The sequence below is a fragment of the Glossina fuscipes genome, unplaced genomic scaffold, assembly GCF_014805625.2.
Source record: "Glossina fuscipes isolate IAEA_lab_2018 unplaced genomic scaffold, Yale_Gfus_2 1, whole genome shotgun sequence".
Taxonomy (NCBI): Eukaryota; Metazoa; Arthropoda; class Insecta; order Diptera; family Glossinidae; genus Glossina; species Glossina fuscipes.
The window spans coordinates 49,903,256-49,920,734 of NW_023998415.1; the positions used below are offsets into that span (position 1 = coordinate 49,903,256).

The window sequence follows — 17,479 nt, forward strand, 5'->3', positions numbered from 1 at the left end:
CTAATAAAACAAAAAAAAAAAAAATGCATTTTTGCAAGCACTAACTGATTTGAAAACGTGTCAAGTCAAAAACTTACAACGCTCTTATCTTTTCAATATTTATTTTCCAAATATTATTGACGAATACATCAATTTTGAAATAAAACTGCATTTGGTTTGGCAAAGCTTTCTAAAATTTTAGATTACTACAAGAGTTTTATTCGTCCTGTTTATAAATAATATTCGGCATGGCCCGAATCTCGCATACCCACCACTATACTTTTTGCATTCTACTCTCGAACTTCTGTTTGATAACCATATCGCTGGTGTTGTTAAGAAAAATGTAATCGCGGTGTCTATCACATCCATTTTAAAATTAATCCAGTTATAGGCAGATAATATATCTTCATTCGAGGAGTATACAAAATAGATTTTAACATTCTGCCTTGTTTGCGTTATGATAAATAAGCATAAAACCTCAAAAAAGTGAAAAAAATAAAATTTAATCAATTGTAACTTTGAGCTTGGCCGATTATTTCCATTTTTCAAACGTAAAGAGTAGACTGTTTCGTAAAATAAATGTTCTGACCAAATTGGCGCACTTTCAATACCAACCCCCGCCCGAAAACGTCCAATGTTTCTACCAAATTTGAAGTCGACATTTTTCTTGTTATATGTGTGAGTAGAGCGCCAACAATACACAACGAACAGACGGACAGACATGGCTAAATCAACTCAGAATTTCACGCTGATCAAGAATATATGTACTTTATGGAGTCTCTGAATCTTTCTGTTGAGTGTAACATACATTATGCAAAAAAGAAAACAGAATGAGTATACACCCATCTCCCAGTGGCTATAAAAAATGGACACATATTTTACTTCTAGACACAAAAATAATGGCGTCGAAATATTTAAAACTATACACATACTAAAATGTTTAGAATACAAATGGAGCGGCCAATAAAGGTTTTTCTTTTTTTCTTACGTTAACATAAAGAAGCCTTAAAATGGAAAGTGATTGAATTGCGAACTGGGGTAAAACCGGTTCCGATTTTCGAGCATTAGTTTTGGAAATTATACAACTAGTGGCCGATTATCTTTTTCAAAATCAGCTTCTTTAACTTCCTACTTAATAGGAGTTTTTCATTACAATTGTATCCATTTTACTCCTTTTTTTCATTACACGAAATTTGGACACACTTAGTGATGTTGGTGGTGCTAGACATAACGTATTAGTCATGAAATTTTGAAAAGAAGAAAAAAAGACTGTAATACTCCTAGATCTTAAAAAGGTAAAAATTTTACATAAGTAGATAATAAAAATGTCGAAAATTTAAGGGAATGTTAGAAAATATATGATTTTTTTTTACGTATATGAATTAAAAGTTTTCATTTGCTCTTTGTATTAAATCTCCAGTTTTTTCAAATGTGTGAACATATAAAGCCAAGCGAGCAGACATATTAGAAAATATTGCCCTCATATTTTTATATATGCATCAGAAGCTTATCAAATGAATTTATGAATGGTCATAAGAAAGGGGAGACGCTAGCAAACTTCAAAAATCCATATAGCCAAAACTAAGTCAGTCCCCAAAATCAAGTCAATACAATTTTATCAAGAAGAGTGACGTCCTGACGCATTATTGCTGACATTATGGCTTCCGAGGGAATGATGGTAATATTTTTATAACGATGGCGAAGTGTGTGCCAATCTTTCTTATCATCTGAGCAAGAAATCAAATAAATTTTCCCCTGTTTCTTCTCATTAACTTTGTCGTATTCATTGTGGACAGAACCACCAGCACATTCGATAATATCTGCAAAGAATAAAGCATATATATAAATTGAGAAAGTAAAAGAAAAAGCCAAATAAAAATACTGTACTTCTAACTTCTTCCGGCTGGGGTCTGATTTTTGAAGTCGTAAAGAATCGACAACCTTGGAATAGTTTTTTGGATCTGGCCATGCCCAAAGATTTTAAAACAGAAAATTTGTGTTTTCTCTCAAATACGGGATCACTAAAGAAATCATTTTTGAAAGATATTAAGGTACGACCCTCGTTCACTTTTTTAATCCATTCTGTCGTGACGATCGGTATGCCTTTGGCCATTGCTAAGAGAAACTTATAGGTACGGCTGCCCTTATCCATAATCAAAAGTTCACTATCCAACGGATCATTGGCCACTGTCCATAAACCTAAAAAAATTCAATTTAAAAGTCAATTCAATTCAATTTTTGGAAAAACAATATTTTAAATATAAAAACCTCTGGAATTTCGCACTAACTCTTCAAAAAGATCTTTATCGATCATTGTAGCAGATATTTGCAAACACCTTTTAGACGAAGTCGAAGTAAGTGGAATATTTGATCCTTCAACATTCTAAATGAAATGAATTTCAGGTTATCATATTGTTAGAATTTAAGTAACGTTATCCTAGCAACTCTGTATTTACGATTCGCTAAAAAACAGTCCGAAAAGTGCGAGTCGATAACATTAAAAATGTAGAAGGATATGCTCGCAAAACCCATATTGTGGATACATATTAAAAAAAATAAATGCTGTTCATGGTTCGTTCACAATTGTCTTACCATTTCTTTTGAGCGCTTAGAAGAATCCTTTGAACTGTGTACGTCGAGACATTTACGTTTAAGTTCATTTTTTAGTATCCTTTCTTTACTGGAACTGCAACTAGAAGAACTGTAACTTTCTTTAGAACGTGCGCGGGTTTCCATCGTGCGTACAACTGAAATAATTTGAAAATTTGTAAATGTCAATAAAGTCCGACCGTTCAATACTTTACATTACTGCACTGATATGTGTGCGTTTAAGTCCTTTCCTTCCTCATTTTGCACAAAATTTGGAAAATTATAAACATATAAAATATCGTGACCTTCAGAGTAAACTCACCACAAATACTAGAAAACCTATATAGTTAAGCGGCCGATTTGTGCAATGTGACTTATAGAAAAATTGATCGCAATTCTATTTTAAGATCGTAATTAAAATAACTTGCGCCTCTAGCGATTTAGGGTGTGAAGAAGAATAAACTTATAAAAATCAATTAACTTACAAGGTTGGGTGGGGATAAGATCGATTTCGTCATCATCTTTCAATTGTGAATGCAGGCTACTGCTTCGATTCTTTTCACGTAGGTCTGAACTTATATTAACGGCACATTTAGATCTTTCAAGAGAAGCCCTTAGTTCTTGATCTAGTGTTCTTAAACGCGCTGAACGCCTTGCTGAGAAGAGCGTAATTGGATTACTCTTTACCGACGTTCCCCTTTCGTTATCAACTTTATGTACTCCAGTGGAATTTTGTAGTTCCCGTTCACGTGTTCTAGCACGTGTCAAACGCTCCTTTGGCACTTCTTGGGTTACAGTTATTGCCGATGTCCGGCTTTTTTTCACAGTTTTCTGTGCATTCCTTTTCGAGAAAGCAGATTTTTCCAATTTTTTGCTTGGCTGGCTATTGTTCGATTCCTTTTCGGCTTTAATGATAGTCTCCTTATTCCTAGTTCCTTTTTTGACTTTTTCTATATATTTACGGTTATTTTCGGTGGAGTTCTTCCAGCTGAGAAGTTTAACTCTGTCTGTTTTGTGGGATATTCTAGATCGCTTAGCGCGCGGTGAGGAGTTCTTTACATGTGACAAAAGCCTATCGAAATCTTTGTTCTCTTTCGGTTTTTTATTAAATAATTTTACCACATTATTTCGCTCGTTTTCTTCGCTTTCAACGTTGCTATCGAGCACATCCTTGCTTGTTGCGACTAGCAACTCTACACCAGAAATATTAATATGCTCTTTTATAAGCTGGGGTGTACACATGAGCAAATCTACATCTGAATCCGATACAGAGCTGTTGCTGGGTGTTGATGTATTGCTTTTTGCGGGCTCATATTCATTTAGCGGTTTCTTAAATGTGCATAAATTAGAAGTTTGGGTTTTTTTTGTTTTCACATCCTTGAAAAATGTAGTTGGACTTTTCGATTTATCTTTCAACAATGAAGAACTTAAGCAAGTTTTCATTGCTGCTGATCTAGAAGTTGGCATCTTTAAGAATTCCTCAGTCAACACGTCATCTGCATTATCATGCACACTTGTTCCATTTACTATCGTAAAAATAGATTTAGATCGCACTGTAAAGAATCATTGGCAAATTTCACATTAATTGTCTGTCACATAAATTTATATTTTTTTAATAACCTTCACTAGGAGGATAAGTGTTTTCTTTGTCACGTAGTGTTAACAAAGGATCATTTTTTCCAAACTTTCCAATCTCCAACGCTTGATTCTGCGGTCTATTTTTAAATACACCTCTAGTAGGAAACGCCTGAGTGGGTACTAAATCTTGCTCATCTTCTGCTACGTTATTGGTTTCATTTCGTACTTCCTGCATCATTTCAGTCAGTTCCAAAAAATCCAATATATCGGGAGTGGCAGTTTCATCTCTAAAAGGAGGGCCTGATGTTATCTCGACGTTTTGCGAGCGTTCAGCTGATAGCAAATTTATTGGCGACATTTCTTTCATTTCTTCTTTGTTGCCTTGTAATTGTGTTAATACCCTACCCGATTCACTTTGCAATGCCATATTGTATTTTATTATGGGTATTGTTTGAGAATCTTCCATTTTATTCTCGTCATTGAAGTCCTGAGTACAGATTCTAAATTGACTGCCTGTTACTTCATCAACGTCTATGGAATCGGCTACAGAATTTGCTTTGTTAGCAAAAGCGCCATTGTCCAAATCTGGGTCTGTAGCTTTTATTTCTTGAGTTTCTGGTATACAGAAATCTTCTTCTTCATCATTAAATGAGATATTATTTAAGCTGATGTTATTTGCAGCATCGGATGTAAAAGATCTCGATTGAGTTTCTGGAAGTGGTTCACTATCGTGGTGTCCAATTAGGTTATTGTTTTCCACATTATGTACCCATTGGACATTATTTTCCCCTATTATAGGACTGAGAGTAAATTTTCTGATATTCGATGTATTTTTCAAGCTCACTACGGAACGGTTGCCATTATGTGACTGGAAAAATAAAACAGCAATTATTTTGAATTGTTTTTAAATTTCATTTACCTCTACCCTTCCGACCAATTTTATTTTAGCCTTTAGTTCTGCACCTAAACCAAAATCCTCATCCAATTTTAAGCGTTCTTTAGTTAGAGGATCGACCCGCTTATTATTTACGTAAATCCCAGAATCACTTTCCAAATCAACGATGAAAATTTCTTCGTTGGAGTCTACCTCCAAGACACAATGCTTTGCATCTATATGCTGCATACATCAAACAAGTTTATAACTACATTTGAACAATTTAAAACACTCCACTTACCCAATTGGTAAGTTGTATATAATTAGTAGACCTTCCCTTTCGGCTGTCCTTACCAATTAAATAACATCCTTTCTCCAGGGAATAACGATGATTCTCAATTTCAAGTTGGAGAGTCACCACAGTCGTCTATTAACGCGACCTTAGCAATTTAATTTTTGGATTTTTTTTATATGGTCGTTACTTACCTCTCCTAACATTTTCTATAATTTTACACGAAAATTTTTATATACTTTTTTCCTCGAAAAGCTACTTTCCCTGAAAGTTTATTTTAAAATTATTGTAGAATTATTCCATTATTCCTCCGTGGACTTTTCGAGAACTAAATAGCGTACATAATATAACTTTTTACCCACTTTATATTAGCAGAGTTGCTCCAGTTTATAAACGAGGTGAAAATAAATATGGAATAATTGAAACAATTGGAAAAAAAACATAAATGCAAGCTAAATTAACAATACGTTCGTTAAGATAATAGTCTGGTTGTCAAATATGCAAACTGAACAAATTTGAAACAACTTAAGCTCTAAGGATAAGGTAGGCATTTTTACGAATCTACAAACTACAATCTTATATTAAAAGGAAGCGATTCAGAATGAATTGCAAATTAAAGACAGTGCCTGGACGCTTTTCTTAAAAATGCTTTTCAGTTCTTCAATTCCTTCTATTTTGTTCTTAAACGATTTTTCGTCAAATTGATCAACTTTAAACGCGAACAGAATTGACGCATTTCAATTGTGAATCATGCGCCGTGATAGCACCTATTATACGATTTTTTTTTATACGAAATTTGATTTAACAAGAATTAAAAATAAAAAAATTATCCTTTTACTTAACTTAAAAAATTCCAAAATGCTGACAAAAAAACATTAAAATCGAATAATTATTTTCACTGCTTTTACCCGTTGGTTCATTCAAATATGGAAAAGGATAAACGAATATGGGATTAGCAAAAAATGCCTGAAAACGACGAAACGTGGAAATATGACACTACTAGAAACTATTTAAAAAGTATTCTAAAAACGTGATATTTACCGCGTATTTGGGCAGAATACAAACATGAAAATTTAATACGGGGATTATAAATATTAGGCTAGCTATTTAGAAGAGCGAAATTAAACAATTTGAATAAACAGTACTATACTCACTTTAATTTATTAAACTTTTTTTTATGTTTTATTTTTTCAAATTTGGCCCAACTCGATACGGAAACAATGCATCTCAAAATGCTCCCATATGCTCGATGATGACAACCACAAACATATCCTTATTGTTGATTTGCTGACTCGCAGAAGAAAAGTACATTATTTTACAAAAAATTAAAAACAAGTAAAAAAGTTATTTTCGGCGGATTGTCGAATATCGCATACCCACCACTATACTTTACTCTCTAAGTTCTTTTATTTAATACCCATATCGCTAGTATTATTAAGAAACTAGTAATCGCGATGTTTTTCACATCCATTTTAAAATTAATGCAGATGTAGGCAGATAATATATCTTCATTCGAGGAATGTACAAAATAGTTTTTAACATTCTGTCTTGTTTGCGTTATGATAAATAAGCATAAAACCTCAAAAAAGTGAAAAAAATAAAATTTAATCAATTGTAACTTTGTTTGAGTTTGGCCGATTATTTCCATTTGTCGATGTAAAGAGTAAACTGTTTCGTCAAGTAAATGTGGAAAATTTCAGTCTTCTAACTTTTATAATTTCTGAGAAACGTGCAAAAACAAGCAAATTTTTGTTAAGGAAAACGGAGTTGTATTCAGTTTATGCTTTACCGCGAACTTATGCTCTGACCAGTCTCGGTCATTTTCAATACCAACCCGCATGCAAAAACTCCCAATGTTGCTACCAAATTTGAAGTCGATATCTTTATTGTTGTGTGTGCGAGTACAGCGCCAACAACACACCTCGCATAGGCCATCAGACATGGCTAAATCACCTTGGAGTATCATCTATTCTGATCAAGAATATATTGTAGTGTCCAATAGAAATGACATTTCTGGTTTTTTTGCATTTTGAATATTTAGTAGTATGTAGTTGGATAATTTTGAGAGGGAAAAGATATGGGAGTTTGCTTGTTTTGGGTATTCAGTGGATGCCTGGTTTAAGTGTTTTATCCCGAATTCAGGGGCATCGTTAAGGAATCCGGGTGAAATCCGTTTCCCTAGTTTTCTATTGCTTGTACGCGGTTGTTTTGGTTGTTGTTTCTTTGATGTCTGTTATTATTATTTCGATTTCGATAGTTGAAATTTCTATTATTGCTGTTGTAGTTATTGGTATTGGAATTATTATTATTGTTTCTATTAGACGTAGCCTTGTCTGGTTTAATATTGAATGTAGTAGCAGATCTAACTTACCTTCAAATCAAAGAACTAGGCCCCAAGCCCACTAACGAATAATAATCCATCATTACTAGTATCAACGATACGTACGTCCTAACCATATTCAAAAACGGCCTCGACGACTACATGAAACCCACTATCTTTGCGGCCCAACTAAAAACCTTTTTCGAAGCAAATAAATTCACAGGTAATGAAAATAAATTATCAAAAGAAAAACTCACACAATCGCCACAACAACCAAAACTCCTACACTAACCAAAACAACAGAAATCAATATCACAACAGTAATCCCATTAGAAATAAGCAAAGATACAATAATCAAAACAGGAATTATCACAATAACAGTAACAACAATTTTAATAGAAAACATACGCTACCCAACCATAGATTCATTACATGGCGATTCTGCCACACCGATACTGCACCCATCCCGTCGCTTTCTGAGGAACATATTTAGATCCTGGCAAACCCAGATCACGTTGAGGCCGAATTTTCCTGACACACACCTCTTATAAAACCCGTCCAACACAATCGTTCCTACAGTCACCTACAACTCACAACAAATAATTTTTACACACTTCCTATAACACCCGCCCACACAATGATCCCACCCGAGGACAGCACTCCAGCTTTCGAGGCAGAACACGGCACATCCTTCTTCACCCCCTTCGACTTCGAACACGCCCATCAACTACTTTTTGGCGACGACGTCAAAACCATTGATTATCAAAAGATAATCAAGGAATGCATATATAGACAGCAGTTCCGTGCCAACTAAAAAAAATAACAACATTCACCCTACCCACTATTAGGAAATATATCAAAAAAAAAAAAAAAAAAAAATAGAAAGAAGAATGAACAAAAAGAATACAAAAAAAAATAATAATAATAATATATATAAATGAAAAATATATAAAAAATATTAACATTAAGAAGATTAGATAGATGCAGAGAATATTAAAATATAGAAAGAATAGATATTTAAAACAAAAATAAAGTTAAAAAGGCTTACTAAACAAAAAAAAAATAATAATAATAATAATAAACAAATAACATTATATTTGAAATAAGGGGATATAACTTTTTCTGTTACATTGATTGATTCCAGAAGTAACCTATTTGGGACACCTAATAACGATCCCGCCCACCTAAAATCCAATCGCTACGACCCTCCCCTCAAAACATGTATTTCATCGCGGTAAAGTCACTGCTGCACAATATGCAGTGTGCAGACCGGATATCCTCTGCCCACCAGCATTTACTAATGGTTTCTCTATATAATACACAAAGTTAACATGCAAAGGAGTTTAAAAGGACAACTGAATATCCAGACTACTGCGGTACGCCCTCGGAAAAATTGATCTGATGAGCTCCCAAGAATGCATAAAAATAAGAATATATAAAAAATAGAAAGAATATTAAAATGAAGACAAAGTATTAGACAGAATATTAAAATGAAGATAAGGTATGTATCAAAGAATATAAGAAGAATATGTGAAGAATAGAAAGAATAATAAAATGAAGATGTAGAACACATAAAGATTATCAAAGAATATTAAAATGAGGAGTATTGGAAAGAATAAATAAGGGGATATGACCATATAAATGAGGAATAGCAAAGGCATACATAAAATAACAAAATAAAACAGCATTGTATTAAGCCCACCCAATGACGACAAATATATGAAGATTATTTAAGAATATATGAAGAATACATCAGAAGATTAACATTGAAATGAGAAATATCGGAAAGACAAATAAAGGGGATATAACTAAACAAATAAAAGAGAAACCAACACCATTATTACAAAACTTAACCTAAACTAAACCACCCAAATACAACTACCTATCTAAGACTCAAGAACAAAACAATTAACAATACAAATAAAAGCCATCTCAAACACTATAAAGATTTAGTAAACCAAATTTAAGAAATGAAAAATTGTAAACCAAATCTAATTAAGACTATGAATACAAAACTGTAAGAAATGAAAAATTTCAAACCAAATCTACTTAAGTATAAAAATACAAATTTAGAAATGCAAAACTATAAACCAAATATAATTAAAAACTATATAAACTAAATACATAAGAATTTATTTAAATTAATTAATTAAGAACTAGCGTTAAAATTTGCTTTCGTAACAGAAAATTGTTAATATGTTGAAGACGTTTTCTCTCTAAATCGTTAAGGGTGTGGTGTGATCGCATATAGGTATATGCATCCACTGTGAAGTGTGTCATGCAAATTGAGCATAATTCATTTTGCTAAAAGAAAAATAAAAATTATGTCACACCTCACCTCGCTGAGTATTGCATTTCGTAATGCAATACAATGCCAGGCGCTACACAACCATACATTCATAACAATATATTTTATAGCGTCTCTGAAGCTTCCTTTTGGGTGTTACATGCATTATCGAAAAAAATAAAATGAATATACTTTTACAATGGTTGGTATAATAGGCAATAACCTATTGTTTTAAAAGATGCTTTTAAACTTTTTTATAACAGTGTTATTTTAAAAGGTAATCTTCCAATTGTGGAGCAATTATTAAAAATAAGTGAGGGATTTCGATGGCGTCATAAAATTTAATTGAATTACGGAGGTTACCAAAATAATTTCTTTAATTTCAAAATTTCATATAAGTGGTCAAATTTATATAATAAACAAAAATTGCAGACTAAAGAAGCATTTATGCGTTCTCTCCTTTGTTAGGATTCTCTAGTGTGCAGCTAGGAATTTAAAATACTTTATAGAACTTGCTTTGCGCTTAAAAGTCGAATGTTAAAAGTTTTTTTGTCTTAAGGTAATAGCCCCTCCAGGAAATGGAAAGGCTGAGCCACCCACGAAAAAATTTGGAAATATTATGCTCGAGTCCAATATGGCGTTTAATTGGGGAATATCCAGTTTCTTGTGAAATGGCCGTTCTAGCTAAGCCTCTATATTCACACTTGCGAAGGTATAATTTGCATCGCATCAACCTAAATAGCGTAACAAAAATATAATACAAACACGATTTGTGATAATTAAATTGAAAAACTTGGAAAGAAAGAAAATTGAATTAATTTTTGTTGCCATATAATTCTATATTTTAGAAAAAGAGTTAATCACCGCGCTATACGAAAGAGAAAAGTGTACAAACTTTCTCCAGGTTATTAGAGTATATTGGTAAAAGGAATAGCGAAAGACGCTACATTCAAAAAAGTAGAAAAAGAAAAGGTACAAACACTTCAGTTTTATGAAATTAATATTTACTTTTGTCTTTAGCCCTCCCATTAAATTCTCACTGTCCATTTTTTATTTTTTTTTTTAATTACTATTATGTGAATTTGTCTGACTATAATTAAAATTGTCCTATATTCCAAAAATATTATTTATTTATTAAGCCTGACGCTTTAAAAAATTACTTTCAAGGGAACTTTCCTCCTTATCATTGTTTGTGGATACGACAGTTAGTTATTTGGTCAATTTTTAAACTATATGGTTTTGCTATAGTAATGCAATGTGGGCTATGTGTTCAACATTTTTTATGTGTTGTATCAATGGTGCGCACTGTGTGTACTACCTTAAACAATTTACGCGACAGCGCCATCACACCAACCTTAACCGCTCCGAATATCTTATGTGGTATGTTCAAACTCCACATACATCTCTATCAAAGAGATTGTCCATGGCTATATATGTATATAGAGGCAGAAATTTGGTTTACTTTTCATTTATTTTACTATCTAACATATTCTTACCATAGGTTTGTTCGTTTGCCCTTGCATATGCATTTATGTACATGTGTGCATGATGATCATGCAGCCGCCGTCTTCTCATATATATGCTATTATTTTGTCATATTATTAACAAATCCGCAATTAATCGGCGACAGATGATATTACTTATGCATATCAGCATCTTTACGAATGCATTATCGGTGCTAACGTGGATTTTTGTGTTCTTGGGCCAAGACCTCTACTCGATCAAACACACACAATCCTAGCATATAAGTAAATAGTTTAATTTTAATAAGCAGCTGCTCTATGAGAGCACAAATTTTCTAAATATTATAGTGATGCCCTAGTTTAAGTATCTGAACAGATAGAACTGTGTGCCAATCCATACAATATAAATTTTTTAACATCTATATAAACAAAATTTAGCAAATAAAATAATCATTTACTGTTAAGATCCTCTAAGGGAATTACAGATATTTTTTATGTGCTTTGAACCAGAACATTAAATTAAGCACATCGAAAAACTATCATTGATAAAAAGTTTGATTTTGTATTAACATATGTTTAAGCATTTTGTTTATCATAGCTTGACAAAGCTTTTTGGTTGCAAAAAGCCAAAAGAGTTTCTAAGGCAGACATGGCTTTATTTATTTATTAACTCATTCCTTTCACAAAATAAATATATACATGACCTCTGGATACAAAAGTATTGGAATGATAGATTGGTATTTGCCAATGTATACATATGTGGAAATGTATAAAAAGTATTAGTGCAGCAATTAATAACGCTTTTTCTTTTGGTTTTTTTTTTTTTTTTCTAATAAATTCGGTCAATGAAGGTCACCTTTAGTGTTGTGAAAATTAGAGATATAGTCGCATAGCAAACAATCATTAGCGAGATACTTTTTCAATAGTGAATAGCAATGAAAACGTTTCTAAACGCGCGTACCATTCTTAGAACAGCGTAGATTGATACAGGTTTTACATTTTGATTAAAAGAATTTACAGGATTACATTTTTTTTTAAAGAATGTTGACAAAAAAAAAATCATGTTTAAACGTACAAACGAAATGTGCTGTTGACACTTTCACTTTTCAGAAAGCTGTTGATCGCTGACTTTATAATAGTATTAACACTTTTCATTATAATTACAACAATTTTTTTTTATACTAAATCTTACAACATTTTAGTATCACTAATAGTTGTTGTTACAATTGCAGAAAAGAGGTGTTAATATGCGATAAAATTTAAAACTAATCTACAAAAAAAGCTTTGATGCATAAATTTATGCGCAAGAAAAAAAGTCATGTTTAAACCGTACAAACGAAATGTGCTCTTGGCAATTTTGGTTTTCAGAAAGCTATTGATCGCTGAATTTACAATAGTATTAGCATTTTTCATTAAAATTATACCAATTTTTTATTATACTAAATCTTGCAACATTTCAATATCACTAACGATTGTCATTACATTTGTAGACAAGAGGTGTTAATATGCGATAAAATTTAAAACTAATCTACTTAAAAAGCTTTGATGCATAAATTTATGCGCAAGAAATTTTTGACAATAACTTCAAGTTATTAAAAAAAAATTCCAGTAAACTTGAAAAATACTGCATATAATAAAAATGAATCCAAACTAAGAAAATAATTAGATTAACAAACTAAGAATATTTAGGAATAAAAACTTTTATAAATAAGGAAAGAAAATTTGTGAAGTTATTTAATATCTTGACGCGTGAGACGATGATGATATTTTTTACCGTCTCTGTAAGAAATCCGATGCGATTCGCTTTTAAAATTATTGACACTTTGTAACAATTTATAAAAAACATTTCTATCCTCCATTACACTTCCGTGGGCATCCTCTAAATGGAATTACAATAGGTAGAAGGATATTTCTGTTTTCAACAGTCTAAATGAGGGGGAAGTTCAAGTTAGATTTATATTGGAATATAACTCGCAACAGAGACCGAAATTTGTATAATCAATTAGGCATTTGATGCGAGCCGATAAAAGAAAGAAGTGCATGACAGACAGTTTTCGTACTTATTTTATTTATGGGTTCTTACCATTTCTTTTTGCGTATTTAGATTTCTTTGAACTAAAGTTGGCGCCACCTTTGCGTTTGACCTCATTTCCTGAACTTTCGGCGTTATTGGCATTGGAACACGAAGAACGATTGGTGCTTTTAAGGCGTGTACGAGTTTCCATAGAGTGCACAACTGAATTAAACAAATATTGTTAAGTACAGAAGATGGTAATGAATGTTTTTTGTAAGCTTTGGATAAATCTAAGTGTATAGATATATAGAAAACTACGATCTCCTGAATAAACGCACAAAACGTATTGAAAATCACACAAAGTTAAGCAGTCGAAGCGACGTGTGGAATGCGATCATAAATCAATTTTTAGGGCATATTTGACGTACCTTGAACCGCTAGCGGTTTAAGGTATGAACAAAAAGTGGAGAATAGAATCATAAACATCACCTTAAACGAAATATCTAATACCGAGACAAACGAAAGAGATGTGAATTGACTTACGGGTTAGCGAAGTCTTTCTTTCCTTTTTCTTTGTTCGTTCCCCGTCTTGCGTACAAGAACGCGTCAAACGCCTACCTGGCATTTCTTGCTCTGTATTATTATTCGATTCCTTTTTGCGTGTATGCGAACGTGTTACGCGTATAGTTAAAGTTTTATCCACTTCATTATTTTCAGGTAAGTTATTGAAGCAGCTTGGTTCGTATTCCAGTGTGTGCAAACGTGTCGCACGCTTACTTGTGGCTCCCTGTATTCCAATATTTCTTGTAGCAATATTACTGTTTTTCGAAGTTTTTGCTACAGTGCTATCCAATGCTTGGGATCTTTCTACCTCCTCGTTGGATGTGTTCTTGTTTGACTCCTTTTTACGTTCAAGGACAACTTTTTTATTTCCAAGTCCCTTTTTGCTTATTTCTTTAATTTTATTATTATTTTGGGTCGAATATTGGTCGAAACCTTGAAAACTGGACATTGCCTGCGACGTCTGAGCTCGCTCATCATGTTGTGAGGCGCTCCTTACACGTGGGAAAAGCATTTCGACATATTTGGTCTTTTCTGTTGTTTTACTAATTGATTGCAGCGAATTTTCTTCCCTGCCAATTCTAACAGTGCTAGTCATAGGAACTGATTGTACGAAGTTATAGTCACCGCAATCTGGATATTCATTTTTCACTTCCTGAATTTTTGACGTATGAAAATTTCCAATCTCTTGGTCTCTGTTAGGTGAATTTTGGTCTATACTGTTCTCGTTATTTGTAGCTTTTTTTCCAAGTCCCTTTTTGGCTACTTGCTTACTTTTATTATTATTTTGCATCGAATATTGGTCGCAATCTTGAAAACTGATCGTTCCATACGATGTCTGAGTTCGCTCAACTTGTTGTAAGGAGCTCTTTACCTGTGGGAAAAGCGTTTCGCCTTCCTTGGTTTTTTTTGTTTTTTTACTAATTAATTGTACACAATTATTTTCTCCGTCGTCAATCCTAATAGTGCTAGTCATTGGAACTGATTGAACGAAGTTACAGTCACCGAAATCTGGATATTCAATTTTCACTTTCTGAATTTTTGGCATATGCAAATCTCCAACCTCTTCATTAAGTGAATTTTGATTTATACTGTTGGTAATGTTTGTAGCAGGCGCTGCTGAAGATGTGGAGATGGGCTGATGAATTCGAGTTGTTGGAATGGTAACACTATCATCATTGTCGTTTGAGATACGATTTTCCAATTTAAATTGTTGAACACACTCGTCTTCTGCTATGAGCCTTGGCGTAACGTCTTTAATAACGGATATACTTTCCAAATGATTGATATTATGAGACTGGAAACATAAATAAGCTTTAAGTTTTACTAGATTGTTTTCATGTTGACTTTACCTCTTCTCTTTCAATTAATTTTATTTTAGCCTTTAGTTGTTCACCCAAACCAAAATCCTCATCCAATTTTAAGCGTTCTTTAGTTAGAGGATCGACCCGCTTATTATTTACGTAAATCCCAGAATCACTTTCCAAATCAACGATGAAAATTTCTTCGTTGGAGTCTACCTCCAAGACACAATGCTTTGCATCTATATGCTGCATACATCAAACAAGTTTATAACTACATTTGAACAATTTAAAACACTCCACTTACCCAATTGGTAAGTTGTATATAATTAGTAGACCTTCCCTTTCGGCTGTCCTTACCAATTAAATAACATCCTTTCTCCAGGGAATAACGATGATTCTCAATTTCAAGTTGGAGAGTCACCACAGTCGTCTATTAACGCGACCTTAGCAATTAAATTTTTGGATTTTTTTTATATGGTCGTTACTTACCTCTCCTAACATTTTCTATAATTTTACACGAAAATTTTTATATACTTTTTTCCTCGAAAAGCTACTTTCCCTGAAAGTTTATTTTAAAATTATTGTAGAATTATTCCATTATTCCTCCGTGGACTTTTCGAGAACTAAATAGCGTACATAACATAACTTTTTACCCACTTTATATTAGCAGAGTTGCTCCAGTTTATAAACGAGGTGAAAATAAATATGGAATAATTGAAACAATTGGAAAAAAACATAAATGCAAGCTAAATTAACAATACGTTCGTTAAGATAATAGTCTGGTTGTCAAATATGCAAACTGAACAAATTTGAAACAACTTAAGCTCTAAGGATAAGGTAGGCATTTTTACGAATCTACAAACTACAATCTTATATTAAAAGGAAGCGATTCAGAATGAATTGCAAATTAAAGACAGTGCCTGGACGCTTTTCTTAAAAATGCTTTTCAATTCTTCAATTCCTTCTATTTTGTTCTTAAACGATTTTTCGTCAAATTGATCAACTTTAAACGCGAACAGAATTGACGCATTTCAATTGTGAATCATGCGCCGTGATAGCACCTATTATACGATTTTTTTTTATACGAAATTTGATTTAACAAGAATTAAAAATAAAAAAATTATCCTTTTACTTAACTTAAAAAATTCCAAAATGCTGACAAAAAAACATTAAAATCGAATAATTATTTTCACTGCTTTTACCCGTTGGTTCATTCAAATATGGAAAAGGATAAACGAATATGGGATTAGCAAAAAATGCCTGAAAACGACGAAACGTGGAAATATGACACTACTAGAAACTATTTAAAAAGTATTCTAAAAACGTGATATTTACCGCGTATTTGGGCAGAATACAAACATGAAAATTTAATACGGGGATTATAAATATTAGGCTAGCTATTTAGAAGAGCGAAATTAAACAATTTGAATAAACAGTACTATACTCACTTTAATCTATTAAACTTTTTTTTTGTGTTTTATTTTTTCAAATTTGGCCCAACTCGATACGGAAACAATGCATCTCAAAATGCTCCCATATGCTCGATGATGACAACCACAAACATATCCTTATTGTTGATTTGCTGACTCGCAGAAGAAAAGTACATTATTTTACAAAAAATGAAAAACAAGTAAAAAAGTTATTTTCGGCGGATTGTCGAATATCGCATACCCACCACTATACTTTACTCTCTAAGTTCTTTTATTTAATACCCATATCGCTAGTATTATTAAGAAACTAGTAATCGCGATGTTTTTCACATCCATTTTAAAATTAATGCAGATATAGGCAGATAATATATCTTCATTCGAGGAATGTACAAAATAATTTTTAACATTCTGTCTTGTTTGCGTTATGATAAATAAGCATAAAACCTCAAAAAAGTGAAAAAAATAAAATTTAATCAATTGTAACTTTGTTTGAGTTTGGCCGATTATTTCCATTTGTCGATGTAAAGAGTAAACTGTTTCGTCAAGTAAATGTGGAAAATTTCAGTCTTCTAACTTTTATAATTTCTGAGAAACGTGCAAAAACAAGCAAATTTTTGTTAAGGAAAACGGAGTTGTATTCAGTTTATGCTTTACCGCGAACTTATGCTCTGACCAGTCTCGGTCATTTTCAATACCAACCCGCATGCAAAAACTCCCAATGTTGCTACCAAATTTGAAGTCGATATCTTTATTGTTGTGTGTGCGAGTACAGCGCCAACAACACACCT

General features: G+C 32.6%; 2 protein-coding genes across 6 annotated transcripts; both read right to left on the reverse strand.

Moving 5' to 3' along the window:
* Positions 1-1,301: 1,301 nt before the first annotated feature.
* Positions 1,302-5,626, reverse strand: LOC119632001. Its single transcript, XM_038024665.1, has 9 exons — positions 5,507-5,626; positions 5,322-5,447; positions 5,066-5,263; positions 4,189-5,014; positions 3,054-4,121; positions 2,572-2,726; positions 2,248-2,362; positions 1,867-2,178; positions 1,302-1,799 (listed from the first exon to the last, which is right to left on the reverse strand). Exons 1-9 carry the CDS (start codon positions 5,516-5,518, stop codon positions 1,579-1,581), a joined length of 3,033 nt encoding a protein of 1,010 aa, XP_037880593.1. The 5' UTR covers positions 5,519-5,626; the 3' UTR covers positions 1,302-1,578.
* Positions 5,627-10,292: 4,666 nt separating this feature from the next.
* On the reverse strand, positions 10,293-15,923 carry LOC119631552. 5 transcript variants are annotated; one of them, XR_005246673.1, is made up of 7 exons: positions 15,751-15,923; positions 15,566-15,691; positions 15,310-15,507; positions 13,940-15,254; positions 13,466-13,618; positions 11,238-13,308; positions 10,293-10,653 (listed from the first exon to the last, which is right to left on the reverse strand). XR_005246673.1 is itself a non-coding variant. In XM_038023872.1 (6 exons), exons 1-6 carry the CDS (start codon positions 15,760-15,762, stop codon positions 10,649-10,651), a joined length of 1,809 nt encoding a protein of 602 aa, XP_037879800.1. In that variant the 5' UTR covers positions 15,763-15,923; the 3' UTR covers positions 10,307-10,648. The 5 variants fall into 5 exon arrangements, 3 of the variants coding, with proteins under 3 accessions (XP_037879800.1, XP_037879798.1, XP_037879797.1); XR_005246674.1 differs by lacking the exon at positions 10,293-10,653 and having other exon boundaries at positions 10,701-11,346; positions 11,416-13,308; XM_038023872.1 differs by lacking the exon at positions 11,238-13,308 and having other exon boundaries at positions 10,307-10,653.
* Between the last annotated feature and the right edge of the window lie 1,556 nt (positions 15,924-17,479).

Coding starts and splice junctions, on each gene's coding strand:
- LOC119632001 (XM_038024665.1), bottom strand. Junction 2,727..3,053: donor TCTTATCCCCACCCAACCTT/GTAAGTTAATTG, acceptor AAATTATTTCAG/TTGTACGCACGATGGAAACC. Junction 1,800..1,866: donor CCAGCCGGAAGAAGTTAGAA/GTACAGTATTTT, acceptor TATTCTTTGCAG/ATATTATCGAATGTGCTGGT.
- LOC119631552 (XM_038023869.1), bottom strand. Junction 15,508..15,565: donor ATATACAACTTACCAATTGG/GTAAGTGGAGTG, acceptor TGATGTATGCAG/CATATAGATGCAAAGCATTG. Junction 15,255..15,309: donor AATTAATTGAAAGAGAAGAG/GTAAAGTCAACA, acceptor TTATGTTTCCAG/TCTCATAATATCAATCATTT.